The sequence below is a fragment of the Arachis ipaensis genome, chromosome B8 (genome assembly GCF_059453495.1).
Source record: "Arachis ipaensis isolate K30076 ecotype BB chromosome B8, ASM5945349v1, whole genome shotgun sequence".
In the NCBI taxonomy this organism is placed as follows: domain Eukaryota; kingdom Viridiplantae; phylum Streptophyta; class Magnoliopsida; order Fabales; family Fabaceae; genus Arachis; species Arachis ipaensis.
This window is the reverse complement of record NC_142443.1, coordinates 132,827,826-132,852,036: the sequence shown is the minus strand read 5'-3', so window position 1 is coordinate 132,852,036 and position 24,211 is coordinate 132,827,826. Positions and strand designations below refer to the sequence as shown.

At 32.6% G+C, this 24,211-nt stretch overlaps 3 protein-coding genes across 5 annotated transcripts; all 3 read left to right on the top strand.

The window, feature by feature from the left end:
- The first annotated feature begins 207 nt into the window (after positions 1-207).
- On the top strand, positions 208-5,852 carry LOC107613506 (beta-glucosidase 24). Of its 2 annotated transcripts, none has more exons than XM_088497282.1 (13): positions 208-712; positions 842-911; positions 2,011-2,069; positions 2,170-2,245; positions 2,463-2,540; positions 2,630-2,717; positions 2,818-3,073; positions 3,197-3,312; positions 3,674-3,888; positions 3,996-4,027; positions 4,351-4,453; positions 4,544-4,640; positions 5,504-5,852. In XM_088497282.1, the coding sequence occupies exons 1-13, from the start codon at positions 581-583 to the stop codon at positions 5,670-5,672; spliced, it is 1,491 nt and encodes a 496-aa protein (XP_088353408.1). In that variant the 5' UTR covers positions 208-580; the 3' UTR covers positions 5,673-5,852. The 2 variants fall into 2 exon arrangements, with proteins under 2 accessions (XP_088353408.1, XP_088353409.1); XM_088497283.1 differs by having other exon boundaries at positions 274-712; positions 842-915; positions 2,015-2,069.
- A 7,946-nt stretch (positions 5,853-13,798) lies between these two features.
- Positions 13,799-16,656, top strand: LOC107614174 (O-fucosyltransferase 20). 2 transcript variants are annotated; one of them, XM_016316407.3, is made up of 6 exons: positions 13,799-14,650; positions 14,955-15,120; positions 15,262-15,351; positions 15,430-15,713; positions 15,800-16,058; positions 16,137-16,656. In XM_016316407.3, exons 1-6 carry the CDS (start codon positions 13,929-13,931, stop codon positions 16,371-16,373), a joined length of 1,758 nt encoding a protein of 585 aa, XP_016171893.1. In that variant the 5' UTR covers positions 13,799-13,928; the 3' UTR covers positions 16,374-16,656. The 2 variants fall into 2 exon arrangements, with proteins under 2 accessions (XP_016171893.1, XP_016171892.1); XM_016316406.3 differs by having other exon boundaries at positions 15,262-15,713.
- A 685-nt stretch (positions 16,657-17,341) lies between these two features.
- On the top strand, positions 17,342-23,376 carry LOC107614086 (ribosomal RNA small subunit methyltransferase J). The gene is made up of 6 exons (XM_016316317.3): positions 17,342-17,967; positions 18,359-18,457; positions 19,203-19,380; positions 21,215-21,312; positions 22,421-22,482; positions 22,905-23,376. Exons 1-6 carry the CDS (start codon positions 17,530-17,532, stop codon positions 23,020-23,022), a joined length of 993 nt encoding a protein of 330 aa, XP_016171803.1. The 5' UTR covers positions 17,342-17,529; the 3' UTR covers positions 23,023-23,376.
- Positions 23,377-24,211: the final 835 nt, after the last annotated feature.

Below are 24,211 nucleotides of genomic sequence, written 5' to 3'. Positions count from 1 at the left end.
AATATTTTATAAAAAATTATTTATAAGAATAATAAAATCAATAATAATTAATTATTTATTTTATACTTAATCAACTTCTTCACTTGAGACAGATGGACACCATAGCTGAGTTGAAATCTAAAACAAAAGCACTAATCAGAGATCACGTGGGGTCCTTGGAATATTTTTCAACCTCCATAACATAAACACGGCTCCACCACCATGGTGCACACGTTCCAACAAAAACAAAAATAATAATAGTCTCTCACTCTCAAGTCTTAAGCTTTTGAAACACACTTGGAATTGGAATGCTGCAAAGAAAACTCCATCAAACTGTAATAATACTTGTTTTTAAGTATGGAACCTGATTTCCCCTTCTCACTAATAATGGCATCTTTTCTAACAAACCGCTTTAAGCAAACCAATACACGCTAAAAAAGTTTCCCCTTTTTTTATTCACCTTTTCAGAATCTTCACTTATCCCTACCCTACGTGAGTATTTATAAATAAATAACTATGAACATATAAATATTTTTTAAGGTAATTATAAAGTCCCAAAGTGTGAGAAACTCTGAATCGAATTCAAATCGGACCAAAAACAATGTGGGTTAAGGGTGGTGTTGTCCTGCTTGCAGTAGCTTCCTTTGTTCTTCTTCTTGAGCCAGCAGCTTCTCTTAATCGTAGCAGTTTTCCGCAAGATTTCATTTTTGGAACAGCTTCTTCTGCTTACCAGGTTTTACTTCTTCTTCTTGATTTTTGTTTTTCTTCTCATTTTTTATTTTTTTAAAACATTATTTTATGTGTAAACTGTTGTTGGATCTTATTAGACATTTTGTTATGTGTTTGTGTATGAACTTTGAAGTATGAAGGTGCAGCATATGAAGGTGGCAGAGGCCCTAGTATATGGGATACTTTCACTCATAACCACCCAGGTATGTATGTATGTATGTATGTATGTATGTATGTATGTATGTCTCTCTGTGTGTGTGTGTGTGTGTGTGTGTGTGGGTAACATTAATAATGGAGCATGGATCCTTCTAGCAACCAAAAAATTCTTCTGTTTCTACTGTAATCATTTATGAAGATTAATGTTGTGAGGGTGGAATTAAGGGTCATTTTGGTTAATAGCTTATTTAAGTTTAGAGGTAAATATTAAATCGGGAATCGAAAATTTGACAAAATGGTACTGACTTTTGTTATTGACAAAATAGACCCTAAAAGATTTTAAAATTTGACAAAATCACCCAATTGTGAAAGGACGCCGGAGCTCTCAGGAATCATCGGAGCTCTCTTCTGATGGCCACATCAGCATTTTCTGTTCACTGTGACGTCATCCTTTCATGGTTGGGTGATTTTGTCAAATTTTAAAATCTTTCAGGGGTTATTTTGTCAATAACAAAAGTTAAGTACCATTTTGTCAGCGTTAGAATCTTTCGTGTACTGATTTGGTATTTACATCTTAAGTTTATATTAGAACTTTTTGAAAATTTATTATTATTATTATTTTATTTTAGACTTTAATTAGATGCACGTTGATAGGTTAAAGAGGGAACCAAAAACTTAAAAAGTATAGTTATTAACTTAATGAAAACAATATTTACAATGCATAATATCAATGGGAATCACTATGCTGCTTGATGCTCCATGATGATCTAATGGTGTAGATCTCATATAAGTTGGTGGTGTAAAGTTATATTAAGATCTATCATTGCATTGGATTATCTTAGTGCATGATGTATCTAGTGTATCTCGGTTCATTAATTAGCTGGACCATATTAAAACTTGAATTTAGTGATTATTATCAGCAGTATGAGCCTCATGGGAATGGATCATCATCATCTGAAAAATTTCACCACTAGTTAAAAGAGTCAAGTAGATTTTCTAATGAGGATTTATTCCCAAACCTCATATTGTTGCTGCACAAAAGTCATATGTAGCTGCTTCCATTCTTTTGCATTTTGAAACAATTTACCTCTGCAGAATTTTAACTGAACAAACTTAAAACATTGAGATGTTTTCTTGATTCTACAGATAGAATAGCAGACCACAGCAATGGGGATGTTGCTGTCGATTCCTACCACCGCTACAAGGTGTTATTACATTCTCTTAATGTGAATTTTGTATTTGTAGGCTTGATCTCATTTCGATTAATGTAATTGTTGACTCATAAAATAAATGAATTTTCTTCAGGGAGATGTGGCCATGATGAAGGATATTGGATTCAATGCCTACAGGTTTTCCATCTCGTGGTCAAGAATATTACCAAGTGAGAAAACTCTCATCATCTGATCATCCTTCAGTTATCCTGAGATTAATTGTTGCATAAATAGCTATTTATTGTTTTGAGTATGTTCTGTGTTGCTAATTTGATTTATTAGTTAGCATAGTTTTTTCAAGACCATTATAAACATTAGCTTTTTTTATATTGAATTGGACATTTACTGGTGTGTTCATGATTCAATGGTGCTCAAACAAATTTTAAGGTGGAAACTTGAAGGGAGGAATTAACCGAGAAGGTGTCAACTATTACAACAATCTCATAAATGAACTTGTAGCAAATGGTTAGTGAAGTCGACTCTCTCCCTCTCTCTCTCTCTCATGATACCTTAGATCACAAGGAACTAAAATATTTCTACACCATAACTTACAGGACAGCAGCCCTTTATTACTCTATTTCACTCTGATCTCCCTCAAGGTCTTGAAAATGAGTATGGTGGTTTCTTGAGTCCCAAAATTGTGTAAGCATTAGTAAAATATAAAGCTTTCTTTCATGGATTAAACCCTCCTTTCTTTTCACTCCTAACCAATGGAAAACCGATGCTTATTTTTTCTGAACAGGGAAGATTTTGCTTTTTATGCAGAAGTATGCTTTAGAGAATTTGGTGACAGGGTGAAGCACTGGATTACTTTAAACGAGCCAGTGTTATACAGCACCGGTGGTTATGGAAATGGTGGATCCCCGCCCACAAGATGCTCCAAGTGGATGTCAGCAAGCTGTGCCACCGGTGATTCAAGTATTGAGCCCTACATTGTTACACACCACCTGATACTTGCTCACGCTGCTGCTGTAAAAGTCTATAGAGAGAAGTTCAAGGTATTTGCCATTTTTATTATCTTTAATTAATCAAACAGCATATAGAATTGATAGAATTTAGTCGAAATTCATGCAATATGTGGTTGGTTCTGAAGTTATTGAGACCGAGTGATTTTCTAATAGGCTACTCAGAAGGGTCAGATTGGGGTAACACTAAATTCTGCATGGCTTGTGCCATTATCTCAATCTAAAGAAGATGTAGAAGCAGCAAATCGGGGTCTTGCTTTTATGTATGATTGGTAAGTGCTTTTCCCCTATTTTCTAATAAAAAATTCTCTTCTTGTCTCCAATTCTCTTAATTTTATCAACAGATTATTTGTACTATTTCTTGGAGATAACTTTTGTATCCATGTTTCATTCACAAGACTGAGTTGTGAAACGGATTAGGCTACTCTGAAGTGCAACATCTAAAGATTTGGTGAAAATAATCAAGAGTTTCATAATTATTTGGATAGTTATACATGTGTTAAATCTTAATAAATCTGAAATTGTTGATTTTCTCATCAATGGTTCAGATGCTTCTCTTTAGGTGTCAAACCTTTAGTGGTTATTGGTTTCACTCGGTGGACGTAAAACACACTTCGTTTTTTTTTTTTCAAGGTTCATGGAACCACTACATTCTGGTACATATCCAGCTGTAATGGTTAACAGAGTCGGGAACCGATTGCCCAAGTTTTCTGGAGCACAATCCTTAATGGTTAAAGGATCCTTCGATTTCATCGGGTTAAACTATTACACCTCAACTTATGCAACCAATACTCCTTGCCAAAATGGAAGGCCAAGTGTCTTTACAGATTCATGTGTTAGATTTACAAGTAAGTCGTTTCAAATGAACCTTTCGTATGCTTTCTATTTTAACTTGAATTTAATTTGCCTTCCACATTTACTAACGCATGATCCATTTTCTCACACTTGCCTTCAGCTCTAAGAAATGGGCTTCTAATTGGTCCAAAGGTAAATCCGAGATAACTTTTTACTCACTTTAGTTGCTTATGAAGTATGATGTTGAAAAATTATGGGAAGTATAACTATTAGAGAATAATTTCCATGCAATGATAATGTAAAGCAATTTCATGTTGTTAACGAATAGAAATTCAAGAAGATAAGGAATCATGGTCGTAGCATGATGTCTCACTTTCTTGAATTTCTATTGGTTGACAGAGTCGAATTGCTTTATGTTAAGGGCTAATGCTCCAAGGAAGATAACTGCTTTTCAGGAGACGAAATTCATTCGCATTATATCTTATAATGGAGTTGAGAAGTGAATAATTTTGCAGGCTGCTTCAGATTGGCTGTACATCTATCCACCAGGAATTCAAGGTCTTTTAGAGTACACTAAGGAGAAATTCAACAATCCAATCATTTATATAACAGAGAATGGTAAGTTTTTATCTATAATGAGTACCTATAACCACCTTTGCATAAAAAAATTGTATCTTTGTCATGCTCAAGTTATTCTATCATTTTCAGGAGTTGATGAGGTTAATGATGGTAAAATGTCACTTGATGACAAATGGAGAATAGATTATTTCAGTCACCACCTTCTGTATCTTCAAAGGGCCATAAGGTAAGTTTAATATTACTACCAGACACTTATTAAGGTTATTATAATAGAAAGATTTATAGTACTTACTACAATAAATATATGAGAAAAAAACCTTATAAACTTAAGGTTTCTACATTGGAGGCTACTGTTAAAATCTGCATTGACATTCTCAAATTGAAATAAAAAAAAGTATTGGGACAATTTAGCAATTTTTGAGAATAATATGACCAAAGTGCCTATCAACCAAAGTTGAAGGGATGTTAAGTTAGGAAAGTGGAGAATCACATCTTAAAAAACTAGTAGCCGTCATAGTTATCAGAATCGGACCGGATCGGTTGGTTCGACCAAAAAAATGGTGAACCGGTGGTTTGATTGGTTCGGTTAGTGAATTATACCAAACTTGCAATTGAACCAGTCAATGGGTGGTCAAACCCGTTGAAAACCGGCTGGTTTGTGCTTCAAACCACACTTGATATTTGATTGTTATTAATATATTTTTGAAAATATGTATTTTAACTTTTAGTTTTAATTTTATTTTTATAATTTTATAATTTTTATTTAATTATGACCAAGTCAACCGGGTGAATCAATAATCTACTGATTGAACCAATAATCCAATGACTCGATCGTATGACCGGTTCAATTACCGGTTCGGTTCTGATAACTATGGTAGCCATTAAGGGAAAAGAACTACTCTCTTTACATAGAACAATAAACATCCCATATTATTCAACATGGAACTTTGGACAGTGCATAATATCGATGTAGTGTTTAGAATTTCATACAATACTAATTTATCATTATATTTACAAAACGATCATGCAAATTTTCAAGTCTCTCTCTCAAATCAATGTAAGCAAGCTAAAATGTTTTTGATTTGGCAGGAATGGTGTGAGGGTAAAAGGTTACTTTGCATGGTCTTTGTTGGACAATTTTGAATGGACTGCTGGCTACTCTCTTCGTTTTGGACTTGTCTATGTTGATTACAAGAATGGCCTCAGAAGATATCGTAAAAGATCAGCTTTGTGGTTCAAAATATTTCTCCACCATTAAAATGGTAGAAAATCTATGTCTTCAAATTTAAATTGAGAATTTGTTCCCTAACTCTAAGGTTAAGGCTTTGATGATTTCTGATGTTTAGCCTAAGAGTGAGGCATCATATTGGAACTTACTTTCCTTAATTTGTAGCAATAGGTTACCTAATCTATTATGTTTCTTGCGTCTGCAACTAAATTACAATTCACAAGCAACTCAAGCTAAAAAATGATTAATTAATATTAAGATACCATTCTTAACAAGATTGGGATTAGAAGTTTAGAACCAAATACTAGATTATGATAATTTTATACTTTAGATGAAAGTTGTAATTAGAATTTAAACATACAACATAACTACCCAGTTTTGTTTGGCTTGGCGGGTTAGTGCTGTGGATCTGGATAGAAATGGCATATTTGTAGTTTCAATGTTAACAAAGAATTGACATTTTGTAACTATCTTTTGTTATTTTCTCACTTAATTGCATAATGTGTCAAATTCGCAAATAATTAATAGAATAAATGGATAAAATTAAACATCAAATAATTTCGGGTGGGTAATACCAAAAAAAGGAGTTTGGGGTGAGTAAAAATATATATCAAAATTTATAGATATCAAAATATATTTGAATTTTTTTATGGATAAAAAATTAAAAAAACATCCCAAATTATTTTTGATATGTATTTTGATATTTACAAATCTTTAGTATATATTTTATCTATTCCAAATTCTTTCATAAGTATTTTTGTTAATTTATTCTAATTAATATTGTTTCTTTCCCCTTTTCTTTAAGTCAGGATTTTAACTTAAAAATTCTATTGGAAGGAGTTGCAAACCACTACACTCGGTCAATTTTCTGACTGCACTTATCTTAAACTTTGTAGTTGGTAGTTTGGTACTGTAGGAAGTTGCCACCTAATGAAAGATTCAACTCAAGTAAACGAAGATGATATGACACATAATTGAGTATGATTAGTAGTGTTAGATTTAGTAATGTAATAAGATTATATTGAATGAATTTTATTTTGTCCTCCTTCGACATAAAAGAAAGAAAATGCTAGGTCCATTTAGTTGATGTTTATCACCATTCTATCCCTTCGACATGAACCACATCAACCAATTACGGTATCCTCCTAATTACATACTCACACCCATATTTGCCTCTGAAAAAAAAATGTATATCCATCGTAATAAAGAAATGCCAATCCAAGTTCTAAGACAAGGACAGTCATATCGCCAATGGATCCCCACTTGGGACAGATAAAATATTTAAAAATTTATATGATATCCATGATTTATATTAAAAGTAGGAGAATAAATTTATAGTCATTTTAAATAAGTAAATTATTTTTTTTAATGTCTATTCAACAGATGGATAAGTCAATAAAAATAAAAGACATAAAAAAAATAAAAATAAAAAATTTTAATTGTTAAACTCTTAATATTTTGTTCTCAATACAAAATGATAATTTATTCAACTTGAAATAAGGGTTTCTTTTAAAATTTTACTTGGACCAAAATAAATAATCATTTAAAAATTTAATTTATATTACAAAACAGAAGTATTAGTCTGTATAGTTTTATATAACTAATTTAATTTATTTAGAGAGAGAAAGAGAGAGTAATATTTATTCAGTTTACTTTTTTAATTTATATCTCCAGAATGCAATTATGACTAAACATTTTATATGAATGGGAGAGAATCATATTTCAAAATATGTGTCAATAAAATAAATTAATTTTTAAATAACATTTTTATTTTAATTATGATAGTTGAATAAATATTAAGTATACAAGTTTATTTAATAATCTTATGTATATACAAAAATTAATTTTAATTCGAATAAAATATATCAAAATATAAAATAATATATATATATATATATATATATATATAATTAATTTATAACTATTTTTTAATATACATATATTATTTTTTGTTTACTTATTCAAAGACTATTAAAACATAAAAATATTATATATACTATAATTAATTTGATAATTGATTTTAATATTAGATTGATTAAAATATTATTATATTACTACTGGTTGATTGGTCCATGCCATTGCCAGCTGGGATTTACCAAGAATCCAATAATAGAAGCGGCATTATTAGCTGTAGCTGGGAATGTGTGTACTGCTGCTGCACAAATTAGGGTTACCGTTGTCAATACGTTTAGAATTTCGGCTTGCCATATCATAATTTTCCTTTAAAAAATGTTAGTTGTATTATTTTTATGTATGTTTTTATATTTTTAATATTAAAAGTAATTGGAAAAATGTTAATGGTGATAAAAAATTGTTTTTATATGGTAGAAGAACATATAGAAAAGAAGTTTCTCTTCTCTCATATGCTCCTGTTGCAAAATTCAATTGCTTTAACACGTTCACCATTATATCCTTGAATGAGCCAAAAAAATATGTTTTGTAATTGGGATTTGGGAATCAATTCTGCTAGGGAACATGAGGGGTTTAGTCAACTCTTGCCAATTTTTTAATGGGTTGGAGTTCGAAATTCATCTTAATAAAAATAAGTTAATATATATGAATATTTCTTCTGTTAAGTATCATAATGTTTCTTTTTCATACTAAATAGATGTTCTTTTATATATTTTTTGAATTTTTTTGTATTGCAAATATGAATGTCTCTATTTCTTTAAGAATTTCATAATTTTTTTTAAATTTTATAGATATTTAATTATTTTTACTAAAATATAACTGGATATTTCTTTTGTTAAGTATTAGGATATTTTTTTTCATAGAGTAAACTACCATTTGTACCCACGAAAGTTGAAAACGCTGACATATCTACCCATAAAAAAAGAAATTACCATTTGTACCCATAAAAAATTATTTTTACAGGCAAAATTATCCAAACCCTAAAAAATTATCTAAAATCCCTAAATTACCCTTCTCTCGTCTCCTTCCTCCCTCCTCTCTCTCTCAATGTTCTCAGCTACCCAATCACAGCATCAACCACAAACTACCGTCTCACCCTCCTCATCATCGTTCACCCTTCTCCACTGGCAACGTCGAGGACCTCCGCCAGCCCAGGAGCACCGCGCCAGCTTCTCCTCGCCACCATCACCATCGGCCTCAAACCAGAGCGTACCGCGTCAGAGACCCTCCTCTTCACGCTACCTTACAGCCGCTATAGCCAACCCTCTTCACCTCTTTCTGCGTCGTAGAACCACCACCGCCGCTGCCCTTCCAGTTGAACCGAAATCTGTGTCAATGTCAGTGACCACCCCTCCTTCTCTCCTTCCCTGTCTCGCTCTTGCCGACTAGAGGACCTTCGCACCCACCCCGCCCCTGCTTCGCCGCCGCTAGCAACCCTAGAGCCGCAGTGCCCCCTTCTCCTCTTTTCACCGTCGACAACCCTCACCTACCGGGGCTACCTTCTCCTCATCACCGAACCAGTGCCCCTGATGGGTCACCACGCCAGCCGCCATCACTGCGGTCCCCTTTGCGAACCAAAATCGCGGTGAGCTCTCTCTCTCTCTCTCTCTCTCTCTCTCTCTCTCTCTCTCTCTCTCTCTCTCTCTCTCTCTCTCTCTCTCTCTCTCTCTCTCCATTTTTCTTTTTTCCCAGAAAAAGTGAATCCAAATACACGAGGCTTCTGTGTTTGATTGTTTAGATTTGATCCTCTCTCCTCACTTTCTTCTCACCTTGGATTTGTGTTCTTTATTGCCCTATTTCTATTAGCTTTCTCCATGACACCCTTTTCAATGTTTTGTTCCCTCAAACAGCTTCAAATTCAGCTGAAACCAAGATCCAATTTTGACTCTCACCCATCGTCATCCATTTCAAATTCCTCTCTGGGTTGATTTTGATTCCTCCAAAGATGAAGGTTATGGTGATGAAGGAGTGGCAATGAGGTGGTTTGTGGCAGAGAAATGGAGGTTAGATCGGAGAGTGTTCATGTGATGCGAAGAGAGAGATGGGGGATGATGGTAGCAGTGGTAATGATAAGGGTATTTTGGGGTTTTTAGATAATTTTTTAGGATTTGGATAATTTTGCCTGTAAAAACAATTTTTTATGAGTATAAATGGTAATTTCTTTTTTTTTATGGGTAGATATATCAGCGTTTTCAACTTTCGTGGGTACAAATGGTAATTTACTCTTTTTTCATATTAAATGAATATTTTTTTTTATATTTCTGTAATTGCCACCACTCCTTTTGGCTAAGATCAAGTGTGTAGTTTGCAGTCTCAAGAATCGCGAAGGAACTTGAAAACAAAGCCAAAGAGGCATTCTTGGATGACGATTTTGCCCTCGCCACCGATTACTACTCTCCGCCGATTTTTCCCGTACTCTGGTCTCTGGCTCTCTTTATTCTCGTATTACTCTCTCTTCTTTACATTTTAAGGTGCTTGTTTTTCTTTAAGATGATAAAGGCCGAGTTCTTGCACCATGTAAGGGTTAATTATCTCTTCGTACCATGGATCTTGTGGCTCTTGCTTCTTGAATCGTCACCCTTCATGGCACCCAAAACAGTCTCTTACCTGGTGCTGTGGTGGTTGTTCGCGGTCCCTGTGGTGATGCTTGACGTGAAGATCTACGGGCAGTGGTTCACGAAAGGAAAGAGGTTATTGTCGACGGTGGCGAATCTGACAAGCCAGATGTGTGTGATAGAAGAGGAGTGGGTCGCGATGGGGAGGCGGAGATGGTCTGACGGTGAGAGAGAGGGTCTGTGTGTGTGATTGTTAAAGGTGGGTAGGTTAATGTGAGAGAGAAGATAAATGTTTTTATAGGTTTTAATTAGGTTTACTTAATCAGTTTTAAATTTTTTAAATTTTGAATTTAAAAAATTTAAAATTAATTATTAATATAATTATAAGTAATTAAGTTGTTCCATTCTTGGCTGATTAGGAGTTGGTTCCTATACTTTTCCTTTGGGAATCTATAATACTACCCTATCTATCTAATTCTTCATATGTGATACATCAATAAATGTGTTTTTTTCCCTCTGAAATTAGGAGTGAAATTGAACCCAAGATTTTTAGACGAGAAAAAAAAATTATGCCATTTAAATTATAATTTATTAGTCATTAATAAATATATTTTATTAAAAATAGAATTAATTTAAATATGTCTTTAAGATATAGGTCAAGAAAACCAAAACAAAAAATTATTATTAATATTTTAAAGTATATTGAAATATAAAATTTAAATTTTTAATAAAAGTTTTTCCATTTTATTAAAGGGCACATATTAATCAAAGCTAAATAACACCATAAATAAAAATATTTAATAGAAATTATAAAATTTTAAGTTTTCAAAGAATTAACAGCATTAAAAGAGTCAAAATTTTCTGTTTTAAATCTTTCAACCGATGTTTTCAGGGCAGTAATATTTAAGTCTTTAGCTAAATCATTAATTTTAATAGTAAGAAAATAAATATTTTCATTTGTAAAATTTGAATAATAATACCATTTTAAAGAATATATATATATATATATATATATATATATATATATATATATAGGACAAATACAAAAGAATATATTCAAATAAATGGTATTATTATTCAAATTTTACAAATGAAAATATATATATATATATATAACATTTAATATCTTCTTCATTTGGAAATTAAAAGTCATAGATAAATACATCAGTAATGGAAAAACAATTAGTATTTGATTATATGGCATCAATATTTCAAGAGACGGTCATGAATGGTAATAATTTATACTTAGCATAAGGATATATCTTTTTTAGTTTTTTACTAAGAGTCTTGCTAAAAGAAACATTTATAGTTGGAAGAAGATTATTTTTTATATTATTATTAATATATTAAAAACTCAAAAACATTACCATTTCAGCATTTCTATCTCCCTAAAAAATATTTTTACAACCCTTATGTTACCAAGTTTGTTAGGAATTAACTAATATATTAAATATTAAAAATATCAAAGTTAAAATTTTCAATGTTTTTAATAAATGTCTTTAGAAAAGCATCTTAAAACATTTATAAAAATATAAAATTTTTTGCCCGAAAAATATCAGTCTCCTAGCATCTCTAATCATTAACCACAAATGATTTATTCCCTAAATACGCATGGTTTGAAATTGTGCTCAAAATACGCACATCTATTTCATCTCTGCCGACCACGAAATGGATTCTACCTCCATTTCACAAGAAGCACCCACGAAATGGACCTGCTACATGTCAGAAAACAACTCAAGCCCACCTTCCACAAAATGGAACATATCACAGGGGGCATCCACGAAATGGCCAAGCCGTCCCTGGCACAAACGAATTGGTGGACATTAGCTGAGCCAACAACGAAATACTTTTATATACTATGTTCTTATAATAAGCGAGTTTAATTATTTTTAGAAGGCACTTCAATATATAGAAGAGAAAAAAAATATTTGCTAGTATTTTAGCCATTTATCAGTTAAAGCAGTAATAAAAAGTCATCTTAATTTTAATTATATTTTTTAAGTAATATCAAAATTTCTGTAATTATAGTCATCTTAATTTGTAGTGTTTGTTACTATAAAATAATAGAGTAATTTATGTAAATAAAATGTTTGGATTCTAATTTTATGCAAATACAACTTTTGAAATATGAAGATGCAAATTCATTTTTTTATATGACAAATGTTGTTGACTTTTTTTTTATAGTGCTCTAATTTTTCAAGTATTTTATTAATTTTTATGATATTTTTATTATTTTTTGTTAATATAACTTCTTTTTTTATCTTTTACTACATTATATTTATGTTGTGTATGAAATTTTTTATTTGATTTTATTCATATGAATTTTATTTATTTTTTATTGTATTTTTTTCATATGATATATGTTATTAGTTTTATGAAATTTTTCTTATTTTTTATCTGTATAATTTTTTTTATTTCTTTGATGTACTCTATAAAAAAGACAAAATAAATAAAAAATTAATCATAAGTAACAATATAGCCATAAATAATGAAAATTTATAGTTTAAAATAATACTAAATTAAAGAATACTGACAGTGTTAGAAAAATTATAGAATATTTTATTTTTATTTAAAATTATAAAATTGATAGTACTCTCTTTCATATTTTTATTTTTTATTATATTTATTTTACTATGATAAATATTTTTATATATTATCTAAACATATAAATTTAATTGGATATTCGTGGAAAAAATTTTACACTTTCATGCATCAAAATTAAATTTTTAAATATATATATATATATATATATATATATATATATATATATATATATATATATATATTCCATTGTTCTTCCAAGTTTGATGTCTACTATCTGTTTGTTTTGATTCATATTCAGTTCTAATATCTCACTCCTCCATTTTGTGGATGCCCCCTGTGATATGTTTCATTTCGTGGAAGGCGGGCTTGAGTTGCTCTCTGACACACAGCAGGCCCATTTCGTGGGCGCTTCTTGTGAAATGGAGTAAGAATTCATTTTGTGGTCGCTACAGGTGAAATTGGTATGCGTATTTTGAGCAGAATTTCAAACCATGCACATTTAGGGAATAAATCATTTTTCCATGCGTATTTAAATAAAAAAACCCAATTTCAATATCAGTCACCCCTCCTAAAAACAAACTGATTTAGGAGGTAGGAAGCCTACAGTAGAGACACGGAAAATGCAAGATGTAATAAATAAATAAACAACACGTTAAAGAAATCCCACTTACAAAACGAGTAACCAAAAGTCAATTAATCATCATGCTCCATATATTATATATCGGTTTTATTAAGTATCCAATTACTTTTATAAATAATATGAATAATAAATTTTAAAATTAATTTAATAAAATAAAAAATATTTTATTTTAAATTATTTTCTAAACTTTAATATTAGACTATATATTTAGTGAATTGAATATTCAATTATTATTAACTATACATAAATAAATTAAATCAAAAAAAATAATTATCTAATTAAAAATAATAAACATAATTATCTATATATCTATTAAATTAAATATATGACATATTTATTATTTACATTGTTTAATATTCTCTTGTTAAACCTCTACTTTTCCATTATATATTAATCACACACACACAAAAAAAAGCATGAGTTTCCAAAGTCCCACCAAACCGAGAGTTTGAGCTGTCCCTATTTGATTATAAACGCGTTCAAGTCCACATATATTAATCACACACTCAAAAGCTTAAAAGACTCTCCCTCCCGCCGCCCTTTATTTTTCTACAAACACAACTCAATTGGTCTCTTTGGAATAAAACAGAACCATTCAACAAGAAGAAAACAAGAAGAAGCAAGTTTCTTTCAACAATGGCCAAGTCCAAGAACAAAGCCAAGAAGTTATCCTACATCTCCGTTCCATCTCAGATCATAAACTCCATTTCATCATCTTCATTGCAATCTCTCCTTGAATCCCCCAAGAAATCTTCTTCAAGACCAACCTCCATGAACAAGTTCTTCAACTTCAACTTCACCAGCCCAAGACTCTTCTTCTCCACACTCTTCTTCATTGGCTTATTCGGCATGATCAAGTTCGGATTCGACGTTGACATCCCCTTTTCCCCTTACCCATGTTCCATTTCTCTGCCACAACAACACCAACACTCCAAATTGCAATCAAAATCAAAACTTGGAGCTGTTTCAAAGGTTGATGAATCAGTTCATAATGCTGAGAAAGAAGGGGTCTTTAATGCTGCTACTAATTCTTTGTCTCAGTCACATACTATGGTTTCTAATGTGCAGTTACAAGCAAGAGGGTCTAATGTTGATGGTGAAGAGGTTGTTGAGAAGAGTGAGTTTTGGAAGCAACCAAATGGGTTAGGGTACAAGCCATGCTTGGAATTCAGTAGGGATTATAGAATGGCAAGTGAAGGTGTTGTGAAGGAGAGAAGGAAGTATCTAATGGTTGTGGTTTCTGGTGGGATGAATCAGCAGAGGAACCAGATTGTTGATGCTGTTGTCATTGCTAGAATCCTTGGTGCTTCTTTGGTTGTTCCTATTTTGCAGGTCAATGTCATTTGGGGTGATGAAAGGTAAAACAATCATTTTTCATAATTCATTAGTTCTGTTTACTCTTTGGTACCAGTTTTCTACAATTTGAATGAGTATTAAAAATGGTACTATGCATAGAAATAACAAGGTGTTAGATCTTTATATGAGTTCACTGGTTAGATTGAATATTGATAGCTAGCTTCATCTATTTAATCTGGTCTGAGTATTGAGCTTAATTTTGACTTTATTCGATTCGATTTGATTTACTTCTTATTTGCCAATGTTAGAAGAGAGTTTTCTTTAACTAATGGTGTTTCCTTGTTTGTGTGTTTATTTTGGTTGCAGTGAATTTGCTGATATATTTGACTTGGAGCACTTCAAGAGAGTTCTGGCCAATGATGTGCATGTGGTTTCGGCCTTGCCATCGACACACCTGATGACAAAGCCAGTGGAGGGGAGCCCTCCCCTTCATGTCACTCCTAGTTGGATTCGCGCACGCTATCTCAAAAGGGTAAGAGTTGCAACTTGCAATGTTCTTCACATATACTTTTCTTTGAACAAAGTTAATCAATGTGTCCAATGTGAATAAATGCAACATGTTATGTGTTGATGGTTATCTTGACATGGATTGAATGATTGTTGTCTTGTGCAGCTCAACAGAGAAGGCGTGTTACTTCTTCGTGGCTTGGATTCAAGGCTGTCAAAGGATCTTCCTTCTGATCTTCAGAAGCTTCGATGCAAGGTATTGCAAAGTCTATTTGTTCATTGGAAAACAAAACAAATTGCAGATTCTAAATGTTCCTTCCACCTTTCCTTTCAGGTTGCTTTTAATGCATTAAGATTCGCAAAGCCAGTCCAGGAACTCGGTAACAAGATTGCAGAGAGAATGAAGAGCAAGGGACCGTACCTTGCGCTTCATCTTCGGATGGAGAAGGATGTTTGGGTGAGGACTGGTTGTCTACCTGGTCTGAGTCCTAAGTATGATGAGATTGTAAATAATGAGCGGATTCAACGGCCGAAGCTCTTGACAGCAAGATCAAATATGACTTACCATGAAAGGAAGCTAGCTGGCCTATGCCCTTTGAATGCTGTAGAGGTTACCAGGTAGATACATTACAAATTTACACAATCTGTATGCTCTTCTAAGAATCACCATAACATCATTTTCTAATTCTTTCTTCTTTCTATAGGTTGCTTAAAGCTCTAGGTGCTCCGAAAAATACTAGAATTTATTGGGCTGGAGGAGAACCATTGGGTGGAAAAGAAGCCTTGTATCCATTAATCAATGAGTTTCAACATTTTTACAGCAAGGCAGATCTTGCCTTGCCGGGCGAACTAGAACCTTTCAAGAACAAAGCTTCTCTAATGGCTGCAATAGATTACATCGTCTGCGAGAAGAGCGACGTTTTCATGCCGTCTCATGGAGGAAACATGGGCCATGCAATTCAGGTATAATAACAAGTCGAAACATAGTTTGTGTCACTTTGCAAATTCTAGGTTCTAAACTTTGTTGTTAAATGTTTTCAGGGTCACAGAGCCTATGCAGGGCACAAGAAATATATAACTCCAAACAAGAGACAAATGCTACCTTATTTTCTGAATTCTTCCCTTCCGGAAGCCGAGTTCAACAAGATTGTCAAGGGATTGCATCAGGACTCGTTAGGGCAGCCGGAACTCAGGACTAGCAAGGCCGGCCGGGATGTCACCAAGTATCCTGTCCCGGAGTGCATGTGCAATGGATCCCGGTCGCGCTCTCGTTCCTAAGTTCCATTTTTGATGAAGAAATATACTGATTAGTATCCGAGACAATGTAGATTTCTGTTAGAGTGATAGGAGCAGACTAAGGTAAAATTGTAAAATAGTAGTATACATGACAACAGATTCATTCTTTGATTCTTCATACAGAGTTTGTATAGGATATATACACGGGACTCTTTGTTCTTTCTGATTCTTTTGTAATACTACAATTTTAAAGTCTTGTACACATAATTGATTTTGTATTATTTCTAGTTACTTGATCATCAAGTTATCTTTATGTTGCTACAAATTAATTCAGCAGATGCAAATTAGAAAAGTGGGATTCTACATGCAAATTAAAATAATCGGTCTACCAGACTACCACTTATATAATCATGAACACATCTACCAAACATTTTGTGATACATTGACTTGTGATAATTAACATGACACGTTATCATTTAATGGACAAAATGATTAGTTTAACTTATGATTATATCTTTTTTTAGAGACTAATATGATTAACAATTTTTTTTATAAACTAATTTGAAAAATGAAATATATCTTAAAAACATATTTGAGTATTAATTCTATAAATTTGACAAATGCCATAACTATATTTTTAACTATATTCATCTTTATTACAAGTTGAAAGCTAACACTTTTATTTTTTTCCATAAAGAGTAAAAACTAAGTTTAAAACATCAGTTATTTTTATATGAAATTACTAGTTAAAAATCGATCTGACATGTTTGACTAAATTATTATCCAATGACTCTCAACTATCAATCTCACATAAAAGACAATTGCATATAAATTTTTTATCAAAAAATAATTTTTTTTCTTTTAAATTATTGTGAAAAAAAATTTACATATATATTTAATTATATATTATCATAAGAATAAAAAAATATAAATAATCATGTAAAAAAAATGACCGTACAAAAAAAAAATTAGACTATAATAAATCAAAACTAAAGTCAGCTACTAAATCCATACTTTTAGTCATGAGCTAATGAGATGTCAAAATTGTGTGGGCAAATGATTTGCAAAGGGTTTAAGTGTGCTTCCCCTAAAATTTATCAGAAACCCCTCCGTCTCTGTTAAATGCAAGCCGAAACAAGCACTGCAAACTGAATAGTGAAAACCAGTAAGCTTGGCCGGCAACTGAACCGAACCAGCAATGGTTTTCACTTCTTGTTCTCTCTCCGCTTCCAAGCTTCTTCTCCCACCCACTCCCAACAATCCCTTCCCCACTACTTCTACGTCTATTTCTTCTTTGCCTTCCCCATCTGCTAGACTCAACCGCCAACGATTCTTGTTCTCTTCAGCGGCATCGGCGTCGGCGTCGAATGCCCCGAAGGAGGGAGGCAAGAAGAAGGAGGAGGAGGTCGAGGAGGTGGAAGTAGAGGAAGAACTGCCGTGGATTCAGGAGAAGGCGCTCGACCTCGTGGAGTTCACCGGGTCCGTTACGCAAGCCTTGCCTGGTCCGCGTGTGGGCCCCACATCACTGCCTTGGATCCTCGCCGTTCCCCTTGCCTACGCCGGCATCACTTTTGTCATTGCTTTTGTTAAGACCGTTAAGAGGTTCACTTCTCCCAAGGCCAAACGCCGCAGACTGGTTTGTCCTTTGCTTTTCTCCTTTCATTTATTCTCTGCTCCAACCAAGTGGAATTCGCGTTGACGATTCACTTCTCGTGGTTCACCATTCGTCAACGTGAATTCCTTGTTACTTATGGGTGAGTCCCCAATCTAGGATTGAATTGATGGTATATAACTGAGTGCAGTGAAATGGGGATTGAGAGAGTGGAATGGAGGCATAGGAGTAGGGTTATTTTTCCACTTTATTGTTGTTTCTATTAACAAGACACGAAGATTTAATAGAATTGAAAAGAATCTATTTGCTTACTAACCTTTTCATTTCTCTTAAGCTCTATTTTACTTCATCTCTTTGCTTAGAAGTATCATTGTTTGTTGGCAATTTGGTAATTATATATCTACTTCCGTTTCAGGTTGGGAAAAATGCAACACTATGCAAGTCACTTGATGAGTTATTTCAGAAAGGAAGAGATCAAGTCAACATTGTTGCACTCAAGGAACTTGAGAGTAAGGTGAGATACTTATAGGGAATCATCATGCTTAAGACTGTTATAGTGGTACTTTCATATAATGAAATCTTTTTTTTTTTTTAAGAGAAAAAAAGGGGGGGGGGGTGGAAATAATTGGTTGACTTACTAAAACTTGGGATTTTGGTAAGCTATAACAATGAGTAATTACTGCTTATTGAAATTTTGAATAATCATGTTATCTTTGGATTTGCTTCGCAGATGAAGTGTGGTTGACTTGACATGTTAAATTGTAAAGTTGACATATCACATACCCACAATGCTAGTCTATTCTACTATTTATTCTAGATTTTGGTGTGTTTTTGTGGCAGTGTCATGTCTTCATATGTGCCTAGAATATGTGCTACACTACAGTTGGTATCATTTTTTTGCTTTACAAAATAAGAAGAATCATGTGGAAGAAAATGTACCAAAACTTGTCATTTAGAAAAGACTATTATGGGGGAAAATATAGAATTTTATGATGCTTTGATGTTTAACTTGTTAAGCAGAAAAGGGTATTAGGAGAAACATTTTCTTATATGGTATAGAGTAAATGAGTTAACTGTTAGGTTTGCAGTTTCTCTAACTAAAGGATATTAAATCTTTGTGAATCAAGGAATATTTGGAATTCTGTTTTCTTGATGGGAAACATTTTGAACCAATTTTTTGTTTACTGGTTTCCCATGATATATGTGCTAGTGTATATGTATCATTTGAGTTAATGTAACAACTGTGAATTTGTATTCAGACAGGTTTTGATCTGGAAGAAATTTTGCGCAAGTATATCCGGTATGCTTTGAATGAAAAACCATTCAACCCTGACATGGTGGCTGATTTAATTCAGTTAAGGAGTGCTTCTATGTTAAATGATTCACAAGTTGCTGAGATTCTAAATGAAATTTCACGACGAATTGTGCGAGATAAAGGTAATACATTCTCAACATTTGACAATATTTTTTTGAGTAGTCTTAGTGCTTGGTAGCATGGATATACATTATTCCAAAATCCAATGGTATTGTGTTTTAGTATAGTGGATGTAAAATATCTTGAACCTATGAGTGTTTGACCTTTAAAGTTTAAACTAGCAAAACCACTCACTGGTAGCATGATTCTGGTGGCTTAATTCGAAAGATTTTGAATGCTGGAAGTGCAAAAACATAAATTAAAATTCTTAATTACCTTCTGGGCTTTTTGACATTTAGATGTTACTTGTAAGATGTTTAGGTAACTAGCTCATAAAATAATTCGGAGAAATTTTATTTGATATTGTGTGAATTTCCCTTTGATTTGTTTGCCGTAAGGTATGACTGGCCTTCTGCCAAATTACTTGTTGAAACTGGTTCTGGCCATTAGTTTATAAGTTTCATTAACTAGTTGACCACATAAGCCTTCCGTTGTTCCTTGCATTACTCTCGCTTACTCATTATGGCTTAAGTCACCCAATTGAGTTCCAGATCTGCTTTGACACTGCTTTCACCTCCATCATTATTTAATCTCTTGCTTTCTGCTGCATGTTTATTCAGTCACTCTCCGTCTCCCAAACTGCCATGGTATCCACTGCTTTATGCATTTCATTTCCCTCTTTATCCCTTGATGCATCTTTCTTTCTCCTTGCATAAACTCACGTAACCTTGGCCAATTCCTCACCAGCCCATTTTCCTATTATCCTCCTGCATAAACATTAACTTAATAAACATTATTGAATAAAATTATAATTTTTTTTGTTGCTGAAGATAATTTATATATCATAGATTTGAATATCTTTTAATAGGAATTACTTGACTGATTTTTGAGTAAAATATTATACACATCCCTAGATATATAAATAAGCTTTCCTCTTGGCCAGAAATTCCATCACTATTCTTAATAAAATTAATTCACTGAGCATTTGGCTGCACTTAATCTGGTTGATGGTTAATTGAAAACCAAAATGAATTTTTGCATGAGTCTACTGTATCTGGGGTTTGCAATGAGTTCAAGTGGCTTGTAGTTGCTCAGAGCTTGCCTCATGATCGGTTCTTCAATCAACTAGGATCATGTTTAACGAGCTCAAGTCATTGAGCCTAGAGGTCTAAATTGGTGAAACTTGGTTGATTGAGCTCAAGTAAATTGTAAGCTTGGAGTGAGCCAAGCTTGACTCATGAAAAAAGGATCACTTTCTATTGTGCCTAACTGAGGTAGGCCTAGCTCTAGTCCTGCTTAGTCAAACCTATCTGCAGTTTAAGTTCACTTTTATTAATTTTTATGGGTGTTCAACATACCACAATTTGGTTCTATGAAGTGATTCTTTAGTGCAACTATGTTTTGATAATTAGTTGTAGACTTGTAGTGGCTTTAGTATTCCATTTCTCATCCTTTATTATAACCTTGCTATCTGGTTCTTTGAAGCATGAGCTGGACTTCAAATTTGAAAACAATATTAATATGAAGTTACAATTCTATAATCCACATTTCTGTTTTTCAGTAAGTAGAATATTTGGGTTTTAAACATACCCTTGTTTTCTTCTGAAACAGGTTTGCCACTACTGTTAAATTTGTATTCAAATCTTACATGCTTTGAAATAATAGCAACCTTGAAAGTCAGAAAAAACAGATACTTATTTTGAGAGAGAGAAGTGGTGTCCCTAACTTCTCCTTATTTCATATCATTTATGGCATAACATCATTCGTTTATGCCCATTTTTTACTAAATTACATTGTTCTATGTTAGGACATCATTATATCTGTTCTCTACTTACATTACATTTGAATTATTTTTAGGTCCTGTTGTGATGGAGAAAGCAGGCTATACTGAAAGGGGTTTCAAGAGAAAATTAGCAGTACAAGCCCTCTTTGGAAAGGTCTTCTATCTATCTGAGGTAAGTCTGCACAGTCAATTTGATACAAATTTAGTTTGCTGTGCACAAAATGTGATTAGTGTTCAGTGCCAATGTTCCCTTGTACTATTGGGTACTGACCTTTACATTGGTTCCATGACCTTAAAGTTAAGGGTTGAGGTGGGGAAGAAGGAAAGAGAGGATAGACACTCAAAATGATGTTCTCAATTTATATTGAATTATTGATGGTGATCTCTGATCAGATACAAAATAAAAAGCACTTACCCCATATATACTAATACCAATACCAATACCAAAGTCCTAGTTGTAACTGAATAAGGAAACCAATCATGAAAAAATGTAAACAATTCCTTCGATAATCTATGTTTAAGATTTATATATTCAGTTATTTAGGGTTAAGAACCAGAAAAAAGAGAGATCACAAATAAATAATGATGAACAATTACTTGTTCAACAATTATTAGGTCCCGATAATACTGAGGTTTAATTACGATTGTTCAGTAATATATATATATTAAATTTGGCTCTTTATAAATTCCTCTATTTGATTATTCTGCTCATTAGTTTTTGTTGTAAACTTATAATACACATGACATGCAAACTGTCATACAAGGAAGTGGTTTTGTGCAGTAGAGTAGCTTTAAAGTTGCCAGATATAGGTACCTAAAAGAGTCTAGGAGAAAAGAGTAGATATCATAGATGTCAGGATAGCCCAATAAGTAAAGGTTGATAAAGAAGAGGTTGTATCTTTCAGAGTCTTCATTTTCAACCTGCTGGTGTTGACTCATTATCTTCTATTTAGATTGGCCAAACTCTAGTCATAGAATTTTAGCAAGAATGAGTTTGCATTGTTAATGACTATTAGATGGATGAGTGGTCTCCTCCTCCCCTTTGATTTATTCAACAAGAAATCCTTATTATTGACAACTTCTAGCGAAATTGAGTCGAAATTTTCTGGCTATGTAAATATTCTTGGGTATATATCGTCAAATTTCAACTTGAGGATAATGTAATTGTTTATCTGAAGTTTTCTAATACTTTATTACATAATATCTAATATTCATACTTGTAATTTTGTATGTTTTGTTGGGTTATGAGTTTATTGAATTAGTTTTGTTATTCGTTCCAGCTGCCGGAGTTCTGTTCAAGAGATAGTTCCTTAGTCGTCAAGGAAATCTTCGGAGTTACAGAGTATGTTTTACATGCTTAAATGTTACGGGTCTTTTACGTCATAACTTGAATTACAAAGTGCGAAGAGCCATTGTATAACATATTACTTCTAACTGCGGTTGTAAATTGTGGTTGGACTGCATTGTGGAAAATTGGGCGAAAACATATGTGAAACAGCCACAATCGCCGCTGCAATGGGATGCAGTTGGCATTGCATTGCGGTTGTAGACTGCAAATTAAAACCATGCTTATTACTTTTTTTTCTTTTTCTTTTTCTTTTTTATCTTAAATGTTTCTTAGTGAACTTGGTATTTCTATCAGCATTTTGCATAAATCTATTTCAGCATTTTTCCATGCACACAGGACTGTGTAATAAAATTGAACTCGAAACACCTATTAAATATGATCTAATATTGTTCCTTGGTTTTCCTTTCTTTTCTCAGTGAAGATGCCGATAAACTCCGGATACATACCGTCTCTGATCATGGCAGTATGGATGCACTTGAGAGGATGATTGATTCTGGTGATGTTTCAGATTCAGAAGATTCCGGTGATGTCTAATTTGATGATTCCTCTTGATACAAATCATGTTAGTGTTCTGCGTTCCAAAAGGTTAAAGAATGACCTGGTTGATGCAAATTGTAAAATAGCATCCTCCACCATCCCAAAATGGAAGAGTTTTCATTTATTCTACTACCTTAGCACTTTCAAGATCCCGTGAATCACTCTGGCCTTCGTATTTTTTATATAACTTGTAGATCAGTTTTAGCATCGATGTTTTTGTATGGAGAAACGGAATAAAATGAAATCGTTTGAACATGGACGTAGTATGATATGGTACTTTGTGTCAACATTAGATTGATCAAATTTGATGTCTCCACTTTCTGTTATATATTACAATAATTTATTTATTTATTTATTTATTGTTAGTTTTTTCATATTAAAAAACAAAATATATGCCAACTATTTAATATTTATTACAAAATAAAAGGATTTAATATTACATGATAACTCATTACGTATTGTTAAATGTTGACATTTTTGAAATAGAAGTTATTACATTATCCAATTTCATAATTGTATAAACAGTTAAAAAGTTTATTAAATTAGGAAAAAATGTGTAAAATAAATTAATGATTTTGATCGATGATATTTTATATTATTAAACCGTATTAAAGATTTGAGAGATAGAATTCTAGTGCCAATGGGAGATGGAAGAACAAAAAGAGAATCCTAATGACATAAGAGAGAGATAGAGAGATCTAAAATGCTCAAAGTCCCAGTGAAGATTACATTTCCAAATACACCACCAACTTACTTAGACCATCTAAAGTACCTCGTACCAAATTACCAAAAGAAGTACCTTAGACAATAGAAAATAAAATATAAAACAAGACAACCCAAAATAAAAAAGAAATTAAAAGAAAATAGCATGACAATAAGAGTAAATAAAAAAACAAAAATAGACATAACAGACGGTAAAAGTACCAAAACAGTAAACCAAAATGTGTAAGAACAGCACCGCACAAAAAACAAAAAAGTATAATAAAAAGATCGTAAGAGAAAATAAAAAAATAAGAATAAAGACCTTCAAATTGTTTTATGTTGCATTCGATTATTATTATGATGACTGTTTTGATCTTCGTCTGTGACTCTTATGACTTATTGTCCCATAAAACGGTTTAACGTTTTTAGTCTAGTAACAAATTAAGCACTTTATAGCATGAGTCAGATCTTGATTGTTCCTGGT

Bases quoted from the DNA above. Each gene is read 5' to 3' on its own strand.
- LOC107613506 (XM_088497282.1), top strand. From the start codon at position 581: ATGTGGGTTAAGGGTGGTGTTGTCCTGCTTGCAGTAGCTTCCTTTGTT. The intron at 713-841 runs GTTTTACTTCTT...TGAACTTTGAAG, and splicing joins CAGCTTCTTCTGCTTACCAG to TATGAAGGTGCAGCATATGA. The intron at 3,889-3,995 runs GTAAGTCGTTTC...ACTTGCCTTCAG, and splicing joins TTCATGTGTTAGATTTACAA to CTCTAAGAAATGGGCTTCTA.
- LOC107614174 (XM_016316406.3), top strand. From the start codon at position 13,929: ATGGCCAAGTCCAAGAACAAAGCCAAGAAGTTATCCTACATCTCCGTT. The intron at 15,121-15,261 runs GTAAGAGTTGCA...TGTCTTGTGCAG, and splicing joins GCGCACGCTATCTCAAAAGG to CTCAACAGAGAAGGCGTGTT. The intron at 16,059-16,136 runs GTATAATAACAA...AAATGTTTTCAG, and splicing joins ACATGGGCCATGCAATTCAG to GGTCACAGAGCCTATGCAGG.
- LOC107614086 (XM_016316317.3), top strand. From the start codon at position 17,530: ATGGTTTTCACTTCTTGTTCTCTCTCCGCTTCCAAGCTTCTTCTCCCA. The intron at 18,458-19,202 runs GTGAGATACTTA...ATTTGTATTCAG, and splicing joins TCAAGGAACTTGAGAGTAAG to ACAGGTTTTGATCTGGAAGA. The intron at 21,313-22,420 runs GTAAGTCTGCAC...TATTCGTTCCAG, and splicing joins AGGTCTTCTATCTATCTGAG to CTGCCGGAGTTCTGTTCAAG.